Here is a 16958-nt window from a genome sequence, read left to right on the forward strand (position 1 = left end):
CTTAAAATATTAACTACGTGTCCGAGCTTCATCTGCGTGTAGTTTACAAAGCACTTGTAACATTTTCAGCCACCAGTGCGGAGTAGATTTTAAGTCCTAATGGTTCACATGAGCTTCTGCTATTTGTTGCTTTTGGTATGGTACTCCTTGAAATGCGAGGCTTCGAAGTAAACACTGCTTCGTAGTGATGATTTTATTTATTTATTTATTTATTTATTTATTTATTTGATTGGTGTTTTACGCCGTACTCAAGAATATTTCACTTATACGACGGTGACTGATGATTTTATGAGTAATTGTGAATAATTATAAACCATAAATTGCAATTAGCATCAGTTGTTTTTTTTTTTTTTTTTTTTTTTTTGCCTAATTCTACTTACGCCATTGTTCTGGGGAGGGTGGGGGGGATTTGCCCCTATTTGAGCATTTACTTGAACAGTTAGAACAAAAGCCTGACTGAGGCATATTGACAAGAGGCCGTATTTCACCGGTTAAGGGTGACCACACTGTCGTCGCTGCTCTTGCTTCACTTTCTGTACTGTACGTCTATAATCATATTATTTATTATATGTAACTCAGTAACGTCTAATCGTCTTGTGGTATTTCAACCTTTTCGAAAAACAATGGTGGAGGACATCTCACGTGCGCACCAGAATATCCGCAAACGTGCATAGGTGTTTCTTATGCTTGCTAATGCCCATTTTTTCCACCCAAATCTGAAAAAAGACTTATGTGATTGTTTTCCTCAATAAGGTTAATTATAAAAGCCAAACCCAAAATGAATCCTATAGTGTTGTTTATAAAGTCGTAACGTTAACCTTACGTGAATGAAATACCAATCGATATTGTCTGTTCGTTTTCGTCCGCAACAACAGACCAATATTTAAATTTTCAAGCCCCGGCTGTTCTCCACATATAATGCCAATACGGCATCTTTATAGATAACTAAAAATACAAATCATCAAACATTTAATAAATATTGGAGAATGTAAAATCAATAATCCAGTATATGATTGCAGATGCTGGAGGATATAGTGCTGTTATATATACGAAACTCTGTTTTAAGATCTGTTGGGTACCACGTGCTGGATGTTAACAGAAAACCATTCCAATGAACTATAAATGAGTTCGTGGTTTATTTCCACTGCTAATTCCATTAGATCTTGGCATTAATTGTTTCCGGCTATCTTCACTATGCCCAAACACATATCAGCTGTGGCAATGGATCCAACTGTAATTACTTTGCAAATGTCTGTTGATTTAATGAGGGTTCCTTCCTGAATGAAAGCACTGTAATTACATTAAACATGAGAGCGTCATCCTCAGTCCTGTCTGTCCGTACAAGACAAAAAGTGACGTCGTGAATAGGATATAAGTGAAAATCGCTCATTACTCATGATAATCAACCGACTTTTTGTCTTTGTTTATATAGGTATGTGATATGGACAGATGAGCCTTAAGATCACAGTGGTTGCAGCTGTCGTCATGACCACCAGTCGTCATCATCTTCCATATACCGGGTAATTATGGAACCGTCAGTCAGCAGCGCTGACAATAGTTCGAATTTGCCCGATTCCGGCCTGATTGTGCCACGTCCAGTCCAGCAAGTGGTGCTAGAAACGTTGATACTCGTTGTCATGTGGACTATCTCCGTCCTCTTCAACGGCCTCGTCTGTCTCGTCATCTACAAAAGCAGAAGGATGCAGTCGACCACAAACTATTTCGTCGTTTCTCTGGCGGTATCGGATCTTGCCATGGCCGTTTGCAACATGCCGTTTATCCTGGGGCGGCTGCTCATTCATAGTTGGGTGTTTGGATCCTTCCTCTGCAAGTCCGTCCGTTTCATCCAGTACGCTTTGCCCGGCTCGGCCATGTATGTCCTCGTGGCTATATGCATCGACCGCTTTTACACAATTATTTATCCGCTTAGTTTCAAAGTGACACGAGGAACAGCCAAGAGGATGATCCTTTCTAGCTGGATAATAGCAGCAGCCATTGCCGGTTTCTGTTTCTACTTCTTCGAAGTGTTCGAGGATACCTCCGCAAAACGTTGGTTTTGTCCGACGTACATCCCGGTGCTGGACTGGGCAGGGATATTCTATACAATATGCCTTGTACTATTAACTTTTATATTCCCTGTGTTTTTGACGTTGTTTGGTTATTTCAAACTATTCGGATATATATGGAAGACAGGATCCCCGGGGCCTACGTTTACACGGACTATGAACCCCGTCCCACGAGCCAAAGTAAAAATGGTGAAAATGTTGATGTTGGTAAGCACTGTCACAGTTGTAGCCTTTCTACCATTTTATGTGACACAAGTGTGGTACTGCGCCACAAACCCTCTGGGGGTGGAACCCACAATTTTTGTTGTGGCAACGTGGGCGATGTTCAGCACGAGCGTTGCTAAGCCACTGATTTATCTGCGTTACAACTCGAACTTCAGACGCGGATGCAAAGAAGTATTCTGTATGTCAACCATGAAGTGCTATAGGAGTAACACGTACGCCATTACTACTGCCACGGCTTTCGGAAAGAAGAACTTTGTCGGAGTCATGGAATCTACCGCCAGTACAGATGTAAAGGTTGATTCTCCGGTGAAGGCTTTTAACAGGGCGCCTTTGGTAGAGAAATCTGCCTGGCCGCTATCGTCCGCGATGCCCTCTACATATTTGTGATATAGCCTACGCTTTTGCACACAAAGCTGGCGCGCGTCGCTGTGTGCGAACAACGGTATACGTACAGAATACTGTGTTGGAGCTCTTGAATGCGCGAGCAAATAGAACATCGCTGGATATGGATCGAGTTCTCTACAGGATTAGTGAAGACCATCATTTAACGATTTCTGTCGTGTCTTTGTCACAACGTTCATAAATATATAAACCCGGAAAGACTTTGTCATTTTTCAATATACCATGTCTTTGAATAAGGAAACGTTGACTTACTGTTCCATCTCAGACAGAATTCATGTTTTCATATATCGCAAAATATATAGGTTTACTCATTTCCAGCGCAGTAGTTCTCTCTGCTATGTCTACGATGGATTAATGTCGTGTGCAAATATAACATATGTATAGATATTTATTTCTATATAACATCTACGGCTGTATAAGAACGCGTGGCAATCGTTAATTATTGTCATTAGCATTAGATATGTTTCAGTTATTAGTTTAAATGTTTGGACTTATTACAACTACTTAGGACAACCTGCGAGCGACAAAATCGCAGGTATATAATCCTCCTAAGTATTGAATTGATCGTACGATAAGTAGTGGCGGATCTCGAAGAATCTGATATCACCAGCGATCGTGAGGCGGTCGGACTGGTCGCGGATGGTGTTTATTTACTCGCAAAAAAAAACCAGCTGCGATCTACATAAATTCTGTCTATATTCTTAATCTGTTGGGTTTTATGACTTGCAAGATTATCGTGGATAAGTTGCAAAGGTGGATGGGTCACCTTCTGTGACTGCAAACAATTTCTTGGGTTTCAATTGGGGCAAATCGCAGAGATCGTAGATGGTCATATGGTTTGGCGTGACCGGATTTTTAAACATAAATCATTATCAATATTCATCAAAACATGAAATCAGCCAACTACATCGATTTTGGAATCCTATAGACGCATTTTTTTCTGTGGTATAGGCTGGTAAAATCGCAGAAATAACGCACCATCGTCAACCGTGGAGTGCATACCAAAATGTTCAGTCTTTTTTTTTATCTGGAAGCTCTGAAAGTATTCTAACGTGGACCTTTCACAAAACAAGGGTCTGAGTGCAATCCAACATCGACTTTTTAGGGATGTCCAAGCTATTGCTTTTGAGATTGCTTTAGTTCATTTTATTTGCATTTTTTGATTGGTGTTTTAAGCTGTACTCTACGCTGACAAATTCACTAATACTACAGCGATCAACGTTATACGGTGGGAGGAAACTTGGCAGAGCCCGAGGGAAACCCGACGACCATGTATACTCATGTTCCTGGCAGACCTTCCTACGTACAGCATAGCCGAAGAGGAACTTAATTCAATTTCCATTGAGATTTATATATTTGTGTTTATATTTGACAGGTGTTTAATATCGTACTTACTACTTTTTTTTACTAAATTTATTGGAAGTAGGTGGATGGTCCTGATTAAACCACCAATCTTGGCAACTAACGACCTCTCCATCATCCAGACATGTGAGAACCTGAAAGGACGACATACATTGTAAATGCGTGGATGTATGTGTCACAGGAAATTTTTAGAGTTGATGATGTTGAAATTATTCACTGCATCTCTTTGCATCCTGTGTCTTCAGGCCACTGCTTTGTGCTTATTAATACACTGAAACGGGTTCTGTCGAGTAGAAGCGCTTTTCCCAGGTGATAAGATTGATCCCTGGCATGAGCGTTTCCGCTTATGCAAACATTTCATCAAGAGACAATTTCGAGGAAAAAATAAAGGCTTTTAGCACTTGCAGCTATGTAGCGTAGATGAAGATAATACACACACTTCTAGCCTTTTTGAGAACAGCTGACTAAGCACAGGTCTATGATTTATTCTTTTCTTTCGCGCGCGACCAGCTATTTGCATCAAATTGTTCGATTTGAAGACGTTTCAGTGCATACAACGTTAACAAAGGTGGGGTGTTGATAGCTTTACTAGAGACGTCATCAAAGCATGCAGAAATCATGCTGTGTTACAGTTATTAACAAACAGCTCTCATTCGAGCAGGTGTTCCTCACAGTTTGAGCTCGGATGTGAGGAATACTTATCTATCTTTTCCTTGATGTCATTTCCAGGTGTCGTAAAACCACCTTTCCTCCTTAGGGCATTTCATCACCTGACATCCTGTAATATACAAAACTTTCCGTTCCGACCTCTTCATTTTACCTTAGTCATTTGAGGATCTCGTAATGTCTGATATCTACAGTTTTGTGTTCATTCAGATATTGGTGTATGCTAAGTATAACAAAGTGAAGAAACACTCATACTTATCTTTATCAAACACCGAATATATGCAAGGTATATAACATTATCAGTAATTGAGATTAATCTAATTTTGTGCCACTGGCATAGACCATGGAATAGACTAAACCAACAAATCTGTTTGGGTTTTCCACACATATGTACAAGCTATCATGTAAATTCCTATATGTAAATCTAGGGCACAACACCTGTACTTTTTGGAAATATGTTTTATTCCGGCTATAGAATTGTAACTGACATAAACAGTAAACTTTGAAAAACTGATTTGACAACGATATCATTAGGAAATTCCAAAACTGTTCTTATGTTGACCTAGAGGGATACACGAGGATTGTTTTGTGTCATAGTTTGGCTTATTCAGATTACACGCCCCCTGGCAACATAGCTTAAGCAGAATTGGGTAAAAAGGATGGAATGATTTCAATTTATTAGACTGTATTAGAGTTACTAAAAACGCTGTGTTATCGTCATATATAAGATGCAATATCAATCAAACAATGCGAAGGGGCCAGGCAACGAGGATCAGATTCCATCATTCTATAAAATCTTCACGGTCGTCGTATAGGTGTAAGTCTTCACAACTAGTCTTCATCTAACACTACAACTTGTGCTGTATCATTCAACACAGAAATGTGTTACCCCAGCACAAACGTGTGAACACTCAAAAAGACATTTATTAAATATCGTTCAGATTATTAGGGCTTAAGCGATAAATCAGCACATTGATTTTTATGGTTTTATCGGTGTTCAAAGCCTTTATTTGTGCCCAGATCACTGATTTATGGTTGGAGGAGAAGTCGTCAACTAGTCGACCACGTACCCGACATAAAGCTTGAAGACCTGTCATTGATTTCGTCTTCAGTCCCATTGCAACCCTCGTCCTCCCCACCTCTCCTCCAGCCCCACTCCACGCCCATACCATCAGTTTGGCTTTGGGCGAGCGAGGTGTTGCAGAAATACAGTAATGTCTACAAAGATCGATATGAACTGTTCGGAATAATGAGTCTCAATTACTCGAGGTTGAGTCGTTAAATGTTTAACCAACCACTGATAATATGATAGTTACATTCATTTCTCCAATTTTATGGCTAGTAAAATGTTAATACATGTATACTGACTAGTACATTTACATATTGGACTTTCAGGGAAATTGAATGCTGTAATCATGATTGCGTGAATATACACACCCTGTGTGCATTCCCTGATCCCTTTTCCAGAACACTCCGCACAAATATAACAAAAGACGTACAGTACAAAAAGTATAAGCCCAAAGCAATGACGACATTTCGTCAACCGTTAGTTGGCAAATGGCCACACGTAACTGGTGAAATACAGTCTCTTGTAAGCTTGCCTCGGTAATGGTTTTGTTCCACCTGTCCATGCAAATGCTTAAATAGTAGCAAATTACACGTGCTCTAGTCCCAAGGCATTAAAAAGAATTAGGTAAAAAATACAGTGATGTTAATTGCAATTTATTAGACGTCACTTGTTTAGAATTACTAAAAATACTGTGTTGTGATAGTATTTAACATACAGTAACATTAAAACATTGCAAAGGGACCAGACCTCGGGGTGCGCTTAGTCCACTAGCAGAATCCTGAATTATGCAGGAATACATTATAACAAAAGACTTACTACATAGAGAGTAAAACCAGGTCATGGTAAAACGCTCTTCAACAAATAATACAAATAAGTGTTCATTCTCTACTGTTGCTCAAGTTTTCAAAGTAAGGAAATAGTCTGCCATTTTATAACTATACACCAGACCCTCAAGCGGCAAGACGTCGTGGCTTTTTGACTTAGTGATGTGACGCTATCACCACGGTACACGAAGATGTTCCATACACAGTTGGAAAGTTTAGCAGTTTGGAATCACACGCTTTACGGAAGCCCTTGATACAGCAGGAAACTGATCGGTTACATTTTCGTCGATGCAGGATGATTATGCTCGCAAAGAATGTAGCATATAACATTGTGGAGAAGTGATTCTGTGTCAGGCATGTAAGTAGTTATATTTATTATTTATTTGATTGGTGTTTGGTACTCAAGAATATTTCACTTATACGACGGCGGCCAGCATTATGATGGGAGGAACCCGGGCAGAGCCCGGGGGAAACCCACGACCATCCGCAGGTTGCTGACAGATCTTCCCACGTAAGTAGTTCTAAGAGCGATAAAAAAAGTCAAAGATATTTACACTTCGGGCATTGAACAAATGTATACTGCGCCAGAAGTATTTTCACGGCCCTAAGATTAGGATAATATATATGGATTTGTTTGGAATGCTTCACTCAGATTTACAATAACAGCTGCATCACATTTTCACATTCCGCATATTGCCAGTATCACTTCAACTAAAGTAGCATGCCACCCGATGACGTCCATTTCCACCGAACTATTGGCGTATTGCGGGCATCATTACGTCGCCTTGGAATCAACGACGGTCTTAATTACTTGACGAGGCTTGTACATCTGCGAAGCTATTGACAGACTCTGCCACACTGCACGTCACATTTATCCTGACTGTCATTCAGGCGCCAGCAAATCAGCATATCCCGGTGTTTCTGTAGAGGATATCGGCACAAAGCTAACGGGCAGACGAGCCATTGATTTCCCAGACCTTAACTGTATACATTTACCTGTGCTCCTGGTGAACATCTTTCACCAGGTATATACCATTATCTGCCGGGCACAACTTAATCGTAGACGTGTTATCGCCACGCCACAAACATCTGCAGGGTTGGTTTGTTACCTGGCAGTTATTGTGGTTTTAACTGTAATTTTCTGGAATTTATTTTTGACACAAAGTCACGTTGGCATGAGCTCACGTTGTCCCGAAACTTGAAGATTTATCGCGGATAGCCATTGATTTCTCCACCTATCTAATCGTATATAAACCATCGGGATTATATATCTTCCACTGATTCCTGTCAACTGCCGCGTGTAAATACACCTTGTCGAATTGCAAGTTACTCAACACAGCAGAAACTTATTACGAGGGGATTGCACAGAATGGTGTATGCGTATTACACAGAAACCACTGTTGTTCTTGACGTACGAATCGGGCTACGCGAAAAAGAGCTACGGGTTGATATACACGAAATATAAACACCTGTGTGTATTTATCGTGCATAGTCTGAGCCGTTCTTTGATGTTAAGGCTACATTAAGGCAAAGGTAGTGTGTGCCTCAAATGAAAGGCAGCTAAGAAATATGTTCAGAAATATTTTTCTCACATTTCTTTCCTACCAAGAACTAACCTTTTTTAAAGGCGTTTTTTTCACATATATTTTAAGCGCCTAGAAATCCATTAAAGGATATTGTAAAAGTAATGTCACGTCAGACCACTTAAATGTGCTCTGAAAAGATGTACGTTATCCTTCTTTAATTTATTTTTATGGTGCAGCAAAACTTCTGCACGAAATAGATAAAAACAGTTATATGGAGAGTTTTGTCATCAAATTTGATTTCGTAGAACTGAAATGAAGGAATTAACACGGCCGATACTGCCCTTGTACTATGTATATCACATAAGGAAAAAACCAACCCTCTCTTAATGATGACAAGATTGAAAACGTGCCACCAACATTTCTTATCATTTACTTCGTTGAGCCTGATACATCGTGAATAAGAAAGTTCCCTGAATCTAGACATGAAAACAGGCAGTATGGGCGGATTCGTGTTATGAGAAGCAGCAGTCGTTTCCAATGATGAAAAGAAATCGCAAGGAATGTCCTAAGTGAAATCAGTATCCAAATCATGTAATCTGCCACTTCATAAGTTGCTACTGCTCTTTGATTGCATCTGTTCGCATGTCCATTATCAATGGGTGAATTGAAGACAGTCACTTGTCACGGAGGCTTCTAATAACAAACAAATAACACGCGTAGGTTGGAATTTGATTTACTTGATACTCGTTACATTTGTTCATATTGCACAGCTATAACTCACACTGTTTGACTAGTATTATCTCCCTTAGATTTACCTCATAACACTGAACAAATGTCCCATACAAACAACATGCACATCACCTTGAAACCATAAAGTGTCAATGGCAAAATATGTAGTTGTATCAAATCACTTCAACATGAAAGCCTCAGATAGGAAGATAATTATGAATGTTCCAAATTTTTTAATCTATACATGCATATTAGAAATTACACTGCCTTACTTATGAAAGTTTGTTTCTCACTTTCATAGTGGTGACATTGCGGGGTCGACCTTCACAGCCTATAGAGAGAATTTGTTATGTTATAGGCCAGCAAAGGACAATTGACTTTCAGTTATCACCGGAAGGAAGCAGTTAAATAGGACTTGTTAAATGCAGAAATTGCTCCTATGTTATTTGGAAATATTTCGTCTTGAAAGAGTACAGGATCCTGTCGCCCATACTGGCCGCTTGGGGGCGCAATGTCCATGAAGTTGGTACTGTATCCTCCCACGGACAATGGCGTACTCACTGAAAAATGAAAAAAAAAAAGGTAACCATTTCTGTCCTTTGAGGGGAAGTTTATGTTTGTCAGATAGTCGTGTCGTTAAGAAGGCAACTTCTCGGCCATATCGTGATTAAACCGTATAACATTTAGGCGGTGTCCTAAAGTGCGGATCAGCAAATGAAATCCGTAAGCTGTACAGAGCTGGGTAATTACAACACGGGATGGTGTAATCAAAGGGATGAAAACAGAAGCTATACAAGCAGTAAAGATGTATAATTACAACACTGAATGATGTAATTAAAGGAAATGAAAACAGAAGCTATACAGGCACAATAGATGTATAATTACAACACTGGATGGTGTAATCAAAGGGATGAAAACAGAAGCTATACAAGCACTAAAGTCATATAATTACAACACTGGATGGTGTAGTCAAAGGGATGAAAACAGAAGCTATACAAGCACTAAAGATGTATAATTACAACACTGAATGATGTAATTAAAGGAAATGAAAACAGAAGCTATACATGAACAACAGATGTAAAATTACAGCAGTGGTGGATGTCGCTGAAGGGAATGAAAATGAAGCTACACGTTATATAATTACCTCTGGGGAAACGTTAGTAATGTGGCAGAATGGTATAGAGATTATGAATCTTGAATGTAGCGAAAAGCTCCATGTAGATAAGCATCTTCCATCAAACAAAAACAAGTTAATGGCGTAGATATGTCATAGAACTATATTTGTAAGCGGTAGTCAATTTCCAATTGGCCAACCGACTTTTTTTTTCAGTTTTCTGGTCAGGTGTCAGCAGTTGTATAATTACCAATTTTGTTCTGTGTAGCATGTTAGACTAATGAAGTATCAGATAGAAGGAGTTGTTGCAACCAATCGTTGTGCCTGCCTTACGTGCACAAGACAATGGCCAAGTACCATCGATTTAGATCAGTATGGTTATCTGTGCCGAGAGGTATCATTGGACGGACTCCTTTCAGACTAACATGACTGTAGTTGTACTGAAGCAGTTATGTAGTACCGAATATAAGCATGTGCTTGCCCCAAAAGAGAGCATAAACCGTTCACAATGTGAAGGTTTGTGTTAATAGGTACTTGGCTCTGACCTCCAAAAAGTAAAATCTTCTTTTATTGGTGGTATTCTGAAAATTTCAGGTACGTGCAGCACATATGCGTCAGCCGCTCGGCGCTATGTGGTAATTTCATGTTAGCAATACACAGTCAGTGGGCGCGCAGCAGAGTTCATTTATTCTCCCGTATAAATCCTGATTGCGGTACAAACACACGTGATACCGAGCCACTGATGTGTAGCACCACGAGGCTTACTGTGTGATACTATGCGCGTGCCGTTCTGCTCAGCACCATACAGTAACCGTACAGTGTCGTGCCTTAGCCACACAATACAACTGTCACGCAATACCGAACGACTACTGTGTAGCACCACAAGGGTTATAACTGTGTGATGCTGTGCCGTGCTATAAGCTTTCTGCTCAGCACCCTGCAGAAAGCGTATAGCACCGTGCGGTAAAAGTTTTTGCTGTGTATAATCCATACCCGATTATGTCTTACCTTGGAAACTGTCGTGAGGCCTACTGTAACATCCTCTCGATGATTCAAATGCTGATCGGTTCAAGGCATCTCCATACGAACTATTCCTAATAAGGCTTGGCTTGTTGTAATTTTCGTACGACGGTGAAAACTTATTGTAGGTGTAGGCATTATAGGGATCTCCTAGTGAAGGGTGCTGGCGGGATTCAGTCCAGTATGGCCCTGTAACAGGCGCCATTGCGCCACCGAATGACACAGCCCCGAATCCCTGAGAATGTACATGATGAGAGTCCGCAAGGGCAGGAACACGGGTTGAAGAGAAGGAATTGTTAGGGGACACGAACTCGTAGGAATTTAGGCCGAATGAAGGAAAGTAGTGTCCTCTCTCACTTGAAGAAGGATTTGCCAGTTTTACTGGAGAAAAAGATACGTGGTTATGGTGCATCACTCCGCGATTGCTGTCCTCTGGAAAGCTGGAGGCCATGCTCTGGCGATCACCGGGAATTATGGGTCGCGAGAAAGCAGTTCCGCTGGTTTGAATACATGGTCTACTTCCGGAGACCTGCGCATGATTTTCATCCGGGGATGCTGAACCAGCCTCGTCTGAACAAAGGAAGAATCATTCAGATACATTACAAATACATAATTTATCCACAAAATATTTCTAAAACTGAGCTAAAATAAAGTATACACAGTCCTCGTGATATGCGTGGATTCACAAAAATATGAGTACGGTACTGAGATATGTACTGTTCCAACTGATATCTTCAAACCATTTAAAGAGGTAGAATTATGAAAGCAAAAGATACGTGTACATCTAACCTAAATAAAAGCATCACATGTCCACACCATTTTGATTTAAAGGATACATGAAACGCTTGGCTTTCATCTCTTATTACGTAGTATATGATGTAGAACTACAAAAAATCTTATCAGTTCTCTTCTTGGGGCGCAAAAATGTCTTGAACCTATTGTTTTCATAACGTCACCGAGGTCAGGCCGAAAATTAAGTGGCCTGCTGTGGTGACGTCAACGATGAAAGCTATCAAAACAACTTTGTTGAGGGGAGAGTTTGAATTGGGGGCGCTAAGCTGGTCCCCATTCCCATCATAGCCATAGATGACGTCATTTCCGAATATTTCCGACCGCATTTTATGCATAAATTATAGGTGTTATTAAGAAATGCAGTTTATGCCTGATAAAAAGTAAAATTTTTCTCTTCATTTTTGGCATACGTTTGTTCATGTTCCTCAAAATGATACCCTTCGTTTTACAATACCTTTCATCTTTCCTTTAAAGAAATACAGAATCGACGCTGAATGGCTGACAGTGGAAATATGCTTCCCAGGGTTAAATCTTGCAGCGTTAGTCACGCTGGAATAAACGTACCATACCAAAAATTCAGCTCAGACATGGCATCGCCAGCCAATCATGATAGATTATGTATCTGAGAAAGAGATTTAAGATAGAGATTAACACCTTCAATCAGAAACTACACGTCATACGGCAGCTATCAAGATTCCCAGACATACCGTCACTCTCAAAATGATCTTCTATTTTCCTCTTCCGTGACTTTGGGGAATTCTGGAGCTTGCTTGGCTGAAGTCTCACCTTGGCTTTCATGTTGATTTCACCTGCATTTATCACAGTTATGGTCATTAGTATTATTATTATTATGATTATTATTATTATTAATCGATGTGAGCGGTCGATGTGAGTTCACGTCCAGTTCATGCTGGCTTCGTGGGAAGGTCTTGCAGCAACCTGCGAATGGTCGTGGGTTTTCACCGGGCTCTGCCCGGTTTCCTCCCACCACAATGCTGGCCGCCGTCGTATAAGTGAAATATTCTTGAGTACGGCGTAAAACACCAATCAAATAAATAAATAAATATTATTATTATTATTATTACTATTATTACTGACAGACCTTTCTTATTATTATTACAAACATAATTTGCTGAAAATCAGTCAGCTTTGTTTTATATAAGACTGTTTTATTCTGTTTAATATAAACTTTAATTTGCATCAGTTAAGTTCAATATAATCACAGTGTAGTAAGCTTATTGTTATGTACATATCCTGTTAAAAGCTGTTCCACATTATTTTCCAGCTTTATTTACTAAATTTATATTTATTTATTTATTTGATTGGTGTTTTACGCCGTACTCAAGAATGTTTCATTTATGCCACGGCGGCCAGCATTATGGTGGGAGGAAACCGGGCACAGCCAGGGGGAAACCCACCACCATCCGTAGGTTGCTGACAGACCTTCCCACATACGGCCGGAGAGGAAGCCAGCGTGAGCTTACTAAATTTATCCAGTGTGTTCTGAAACTACACAGGACTGGTCTGGTTCTATATATTGTGACGGTGTTGACATTTCTGCACATTTATACTTATCAACTTGAATAAACTGAAACAAATAATCAATATAACCATGATTGTACTAAATGTGAAATTCATTACTAATCGTAAGATACGGGTTGTCTCCCTTCCTAGTTAAGGTTGGCAAAGTAGCAACTGTTCTAATGGGAGACTAAAGCGCGCTGTGCTCGGCTCCGTGATTTGATGCAACGATTCAACTTAATGAGCTCACCTGCTTGCTTCATCTGTCGCTGCACAGCTTGTAACAGTTCAGCCTCCTTGAGCTGGTGCAGCTGAGTCTCCATCACCAAGAACACATACTCGTCCAACATCATGTGTATCAGATGGAAGGAACCTGGCAATCAGTTGATTAATAGATTACTCAAGAGCAGTTCAATCCACATCTCATTTGCTCTTTTTCCATGTTACTTAACGTCACAGCATTTTTTACTTCCGTTTAAGCCATGGTGTTAGTGGGCGTGTAAGTTGCTAATATTTAATCATTTAGAGGAACAATTAGAATATTTATTTTATTTGACTTGTTTTACGCCGTACTCAAGAATATTTCACTTATACGACGGCGGCCAGCACTATGGTTGGAGGAAACCGGGCAGAGACTCGGGGGAAACTCACAACCATCCGCACGTTGCTGCAGAACCTTCCCACGTAAGGCCGGAGAGGAGTTCAGCATGAGCCATTGCGCCAAAAGCTAATACCTAGTACTTATGTACTATTAAAGAACAATGACCAATCTGACTTTAACTTGAGGCGCCATTGCGCGGGAAAAAAGTACGCCATGGCTACAGTGTTGCATGTACATGCATGCAGTTGTATGTGTTAAAATAGAAATCAAATTTTCATCAGCTCTTAAAGTAAATGGAACAATTAAAAAAAATAGCTCTCCTGCCGTTGCTATGTATGCACAATATTTTTGTTAAATATAAAAATAATAAGGGTTTAAACACATAAAACTGCTTACCAAAACTTGATGCGCTGAGTAAGGTTAGGTCCCTCATAATAAAAGAATTGTATACGGCCCACTGAAGTAAAAATTCCGCAGCTTTGTCCTGGAAAGATTTGGTTCGATCCTCACAAGGCTGCAAAACAGAAAACAAAAAAGGTTGTTTAAGTTCTATGTGCAGATGTATTTTTATTATTATTCTTCTGCAATCTCTGTGTTCTAATGTGCACAGAAAAATGCTTGTGTTTTCTTTAATTGTGGAATTCTTGTTACACTATGTATGTATGTATGTTAAGACGGTCTCAAATGTATCCCTACTCAACTATATAATATATGACCGACAGTCGAGATAAGTCAATGCAATACGAAAATTGTAAATCTCAACGTGGCTATCAGTCATTATTCAGAAACCGTGATTCGGCAGATTACCTTGGTAATGTCGCCATACATAAAGAACCAGAGCTAAAACATAGCCTCCGTGCTATGTTCCAACAAAGTCGTTGGAACTTCGCCCCTCGTACATTCCTATCCAGGAATGTACAGTTACCCCGCTTTCCTCCTTACCAGAGTCCTTAATGACGTAAGAGATAATTGTGGCCAAAACATCTCTGGAAACCCAATTTTCATGTATAGTTTGCATTTGTATTGCTATGGCTTTGGTAAATTTGCTGTAGTACATTGTTTTCTTAAATTGTTTAAATGTTTAGCTATACGGGAGTTTACCTTGGTCTCGTTTCCATTACAATATCAGTATGGGTGATTGTCATACCAAATCGTTTTTCACTCATCTTCGGTCTGTTAAAGCAAACGTACTTTATACCATAGCTGTACACCCTGCGAGTGCCTAGCATTGTATGAATTCGTTCCCGGTTTAATATTACAATCTAAAAATTCCTGGGAAATCTCGAGTTACAGAGATATGTTCTTGGTCTGAATGAAAAAGCGTTAGCCTCGTTAACGTGTTTTAATATGTAAATTCCCTTCTCTTCAAACAGTCCTGAAGCAGGTTGGAGGCTATCTACTGACAAGAATACTACATGAGAATGGCATCTTGTATTAGATATCAACAACCACCGCCATTAGATTTTCATTAATTTTTCGACAATAGCTTTTAACATGAATGTACCACATAACAATAAAAGCTATCAGATTGCTCTTAACACTAAAGACTATTCGAGAATTAGTTTGTTTTTTGTTTTTTTGAAAGAAAAAGATCGAAATAGGAAATAAAAACAGATAAAAGAAATGCAATGAAATGGGTAAATTCCATCAAAGGATGCGAGAAAAGACTACGCCGCAGATGGAAGAAGGCTTAGGATAGGATAGTATGACCTATTACATTCAAAGTCTGATCAATTTTAACCTCATCCTCTGGGCATATTAAGCTAGACAAATTAATGTTTCAAAAGTACATTTCACGTCATGCACGTTTGTTTATTTGTAACATAGGATAATTCCGGGCATTAATGATAATCGTCCTCTGGCGGTACATTATGCAGATATAATTTTAACCATGTCACGCGATGTATTCACGTCGCGGCCTACGTTCCAGCTCTTGCGACAGCCAACAGTGCTTACGTGACATAAGTAGTTACATACGTCACCGTCTTATCCAAAAGGATGACTCATCCTGTGCACTCCTGAAAGACTGCAGATAAATCCTTCATTCAACCAGATGAGTAACTGATTGAATTCATTATTTATTTACTTATTTATTTACTTATGCTCAAGGATTATTCTCTTCTACGATGGCGGTCATTTTTGTTTGTGGAAGAAACCATGGTTCCAGAGGGTAAACCAACGACCTCTGAAAATTTACTAACAAACTTTCTCACCTGTCAAGCACAGATATACACACCATATTGGTAGAAAAACTACATAGCCCAGTTAGCGTCGTGAACGGTTTATTGTCAACAAGCCAAGGTACAGGGCGAATTATCTGTGCAAGACGGGATCGTGTTACTATATGTCCGCAATGACAGGCAATCATTGGCATTACATTGACGCGTCTTATAATTAAGACACCCTTGGGCTTTATCAAATCATTATAAGTCATGCCATAGGTTGCTAAAAGTGTTATCAGGATGCACATGTATGCTGAGCGAACATGGTGTACTATGGTACTGTTATTAGGCCTGTGTTAAATACGTATCCACCCATTACAGGTAGCATGTATTTATTGCTTTTATTTGATTTATTTACTTATCTGACTGGTGTTTTACGCTGCAGTCAAGAATATTTCACTTTATGACGTCGACCAGCAATAAGGTGGGAGGACACTGGGAAGAGCCCGGGGGAAGCCCACAGCCTCCATTTATTTGATTGGGCCAGGTGTTATACGCCGTACCGGTGCTCAAGAATATTTCACTTTATGACGACGACCAGCAATATGGTGGGAGGAAACCGGACAGACCCCGACAAAAACCACAACCTTCCGCAGGTTGCTTCCAGACCTTCCCGCTTACAATCGGAGCGAAAGCGTGCATAGACTCCATCGCATTGGTGAGAGGCTCCTGCGTTATTGTGCTTCACTAGAATTCTAACCTCTGGGCATGTGAAGGCCCCGCATAGACTACCGTAGAAATATCGTGACGTCGTAGGTTGCGAGAAAACCTTCCAAGGCGTCCTTCTGCTCTCATCGCCCAATTTATAACAGATACAAC

At 39.9% G+C, this 16958-nt stretch overlaps 2 protein-coding genes across 2 annotated transcripts in view; one reads left to right on the plus strand and one right to left on the minus strand.

The window, feature by feature from the left end:
- Positions 1 to 1526: 1526 nt before the first annotated feature.
- Positions 1527 to 2808, plus strand: LOC135467463 (probable G-protein coupled receptor 19). Its single transcript, XM_064745237.1, has one exon. It carries the CDS (start codon positions 1527 to 1529, stop codon positions 2676 to 2678), a length of 1152 nt encoding a protein of 383 aa, XP_064601307.1. The 3' UTR covers positions 2679 to 2808.
- A 6448-nt stretch (positions 2809 to 9256) lies between these two features.
- LOC135467464 (DNA-binding protein RFX6-like) overlaps positions 9257 to 16958 on the minus strand; it is a 37330-nt gene continuing 29628 nt past the window's right edge. The window contains exons 15-19 of the mRNA XM_064745238.1: positions 14314 to 14431; positions 13567 to 13689; positions 12503 to 12604; positions 10992 to 11573; positions 9257 to 9429 (exon numbers count right to left, since the gene is read on the minus strand). Coding sequence (XP_064601308.1) covers positions 9257 to 9429; positions 10992 to 11573; positions 12503 to 12604; positions 13567 to 13689; positions 14314 to 14431 — 1098 coding nt within the window. The remainder of the gene's footprint in view (positions 9430 to 10991; positions 11574 to 12502; positions 12605 to 13566; positions 13690 to 14313; positions 14432 to 16958) is intronic.

This window comes from Liolophura sinensis, chromosome 6 (genome assembly GCF_032854445.1).
Source record: "Liolophura sinensis isolate JHLJ2023 chromosome 6, CUHK_Ljap_v2, whole genome shotgun sequence".
NCBI lineage: Eukaryota > Metazoa > Mollusca > Polyplacophora > Chitonida > Chitonidae > Liolophura > Liolophura sinensis.

What these genes read in the sequence shown, in the direction of transcription:
- LOC135467463 (XM_064745237.1), top strand. Translation starts at nt 1,527, where the DNA reads ATGGAACCGTCAGTCAGCAGCGCTGACAATAGTTCGAATTTGCCCGAT.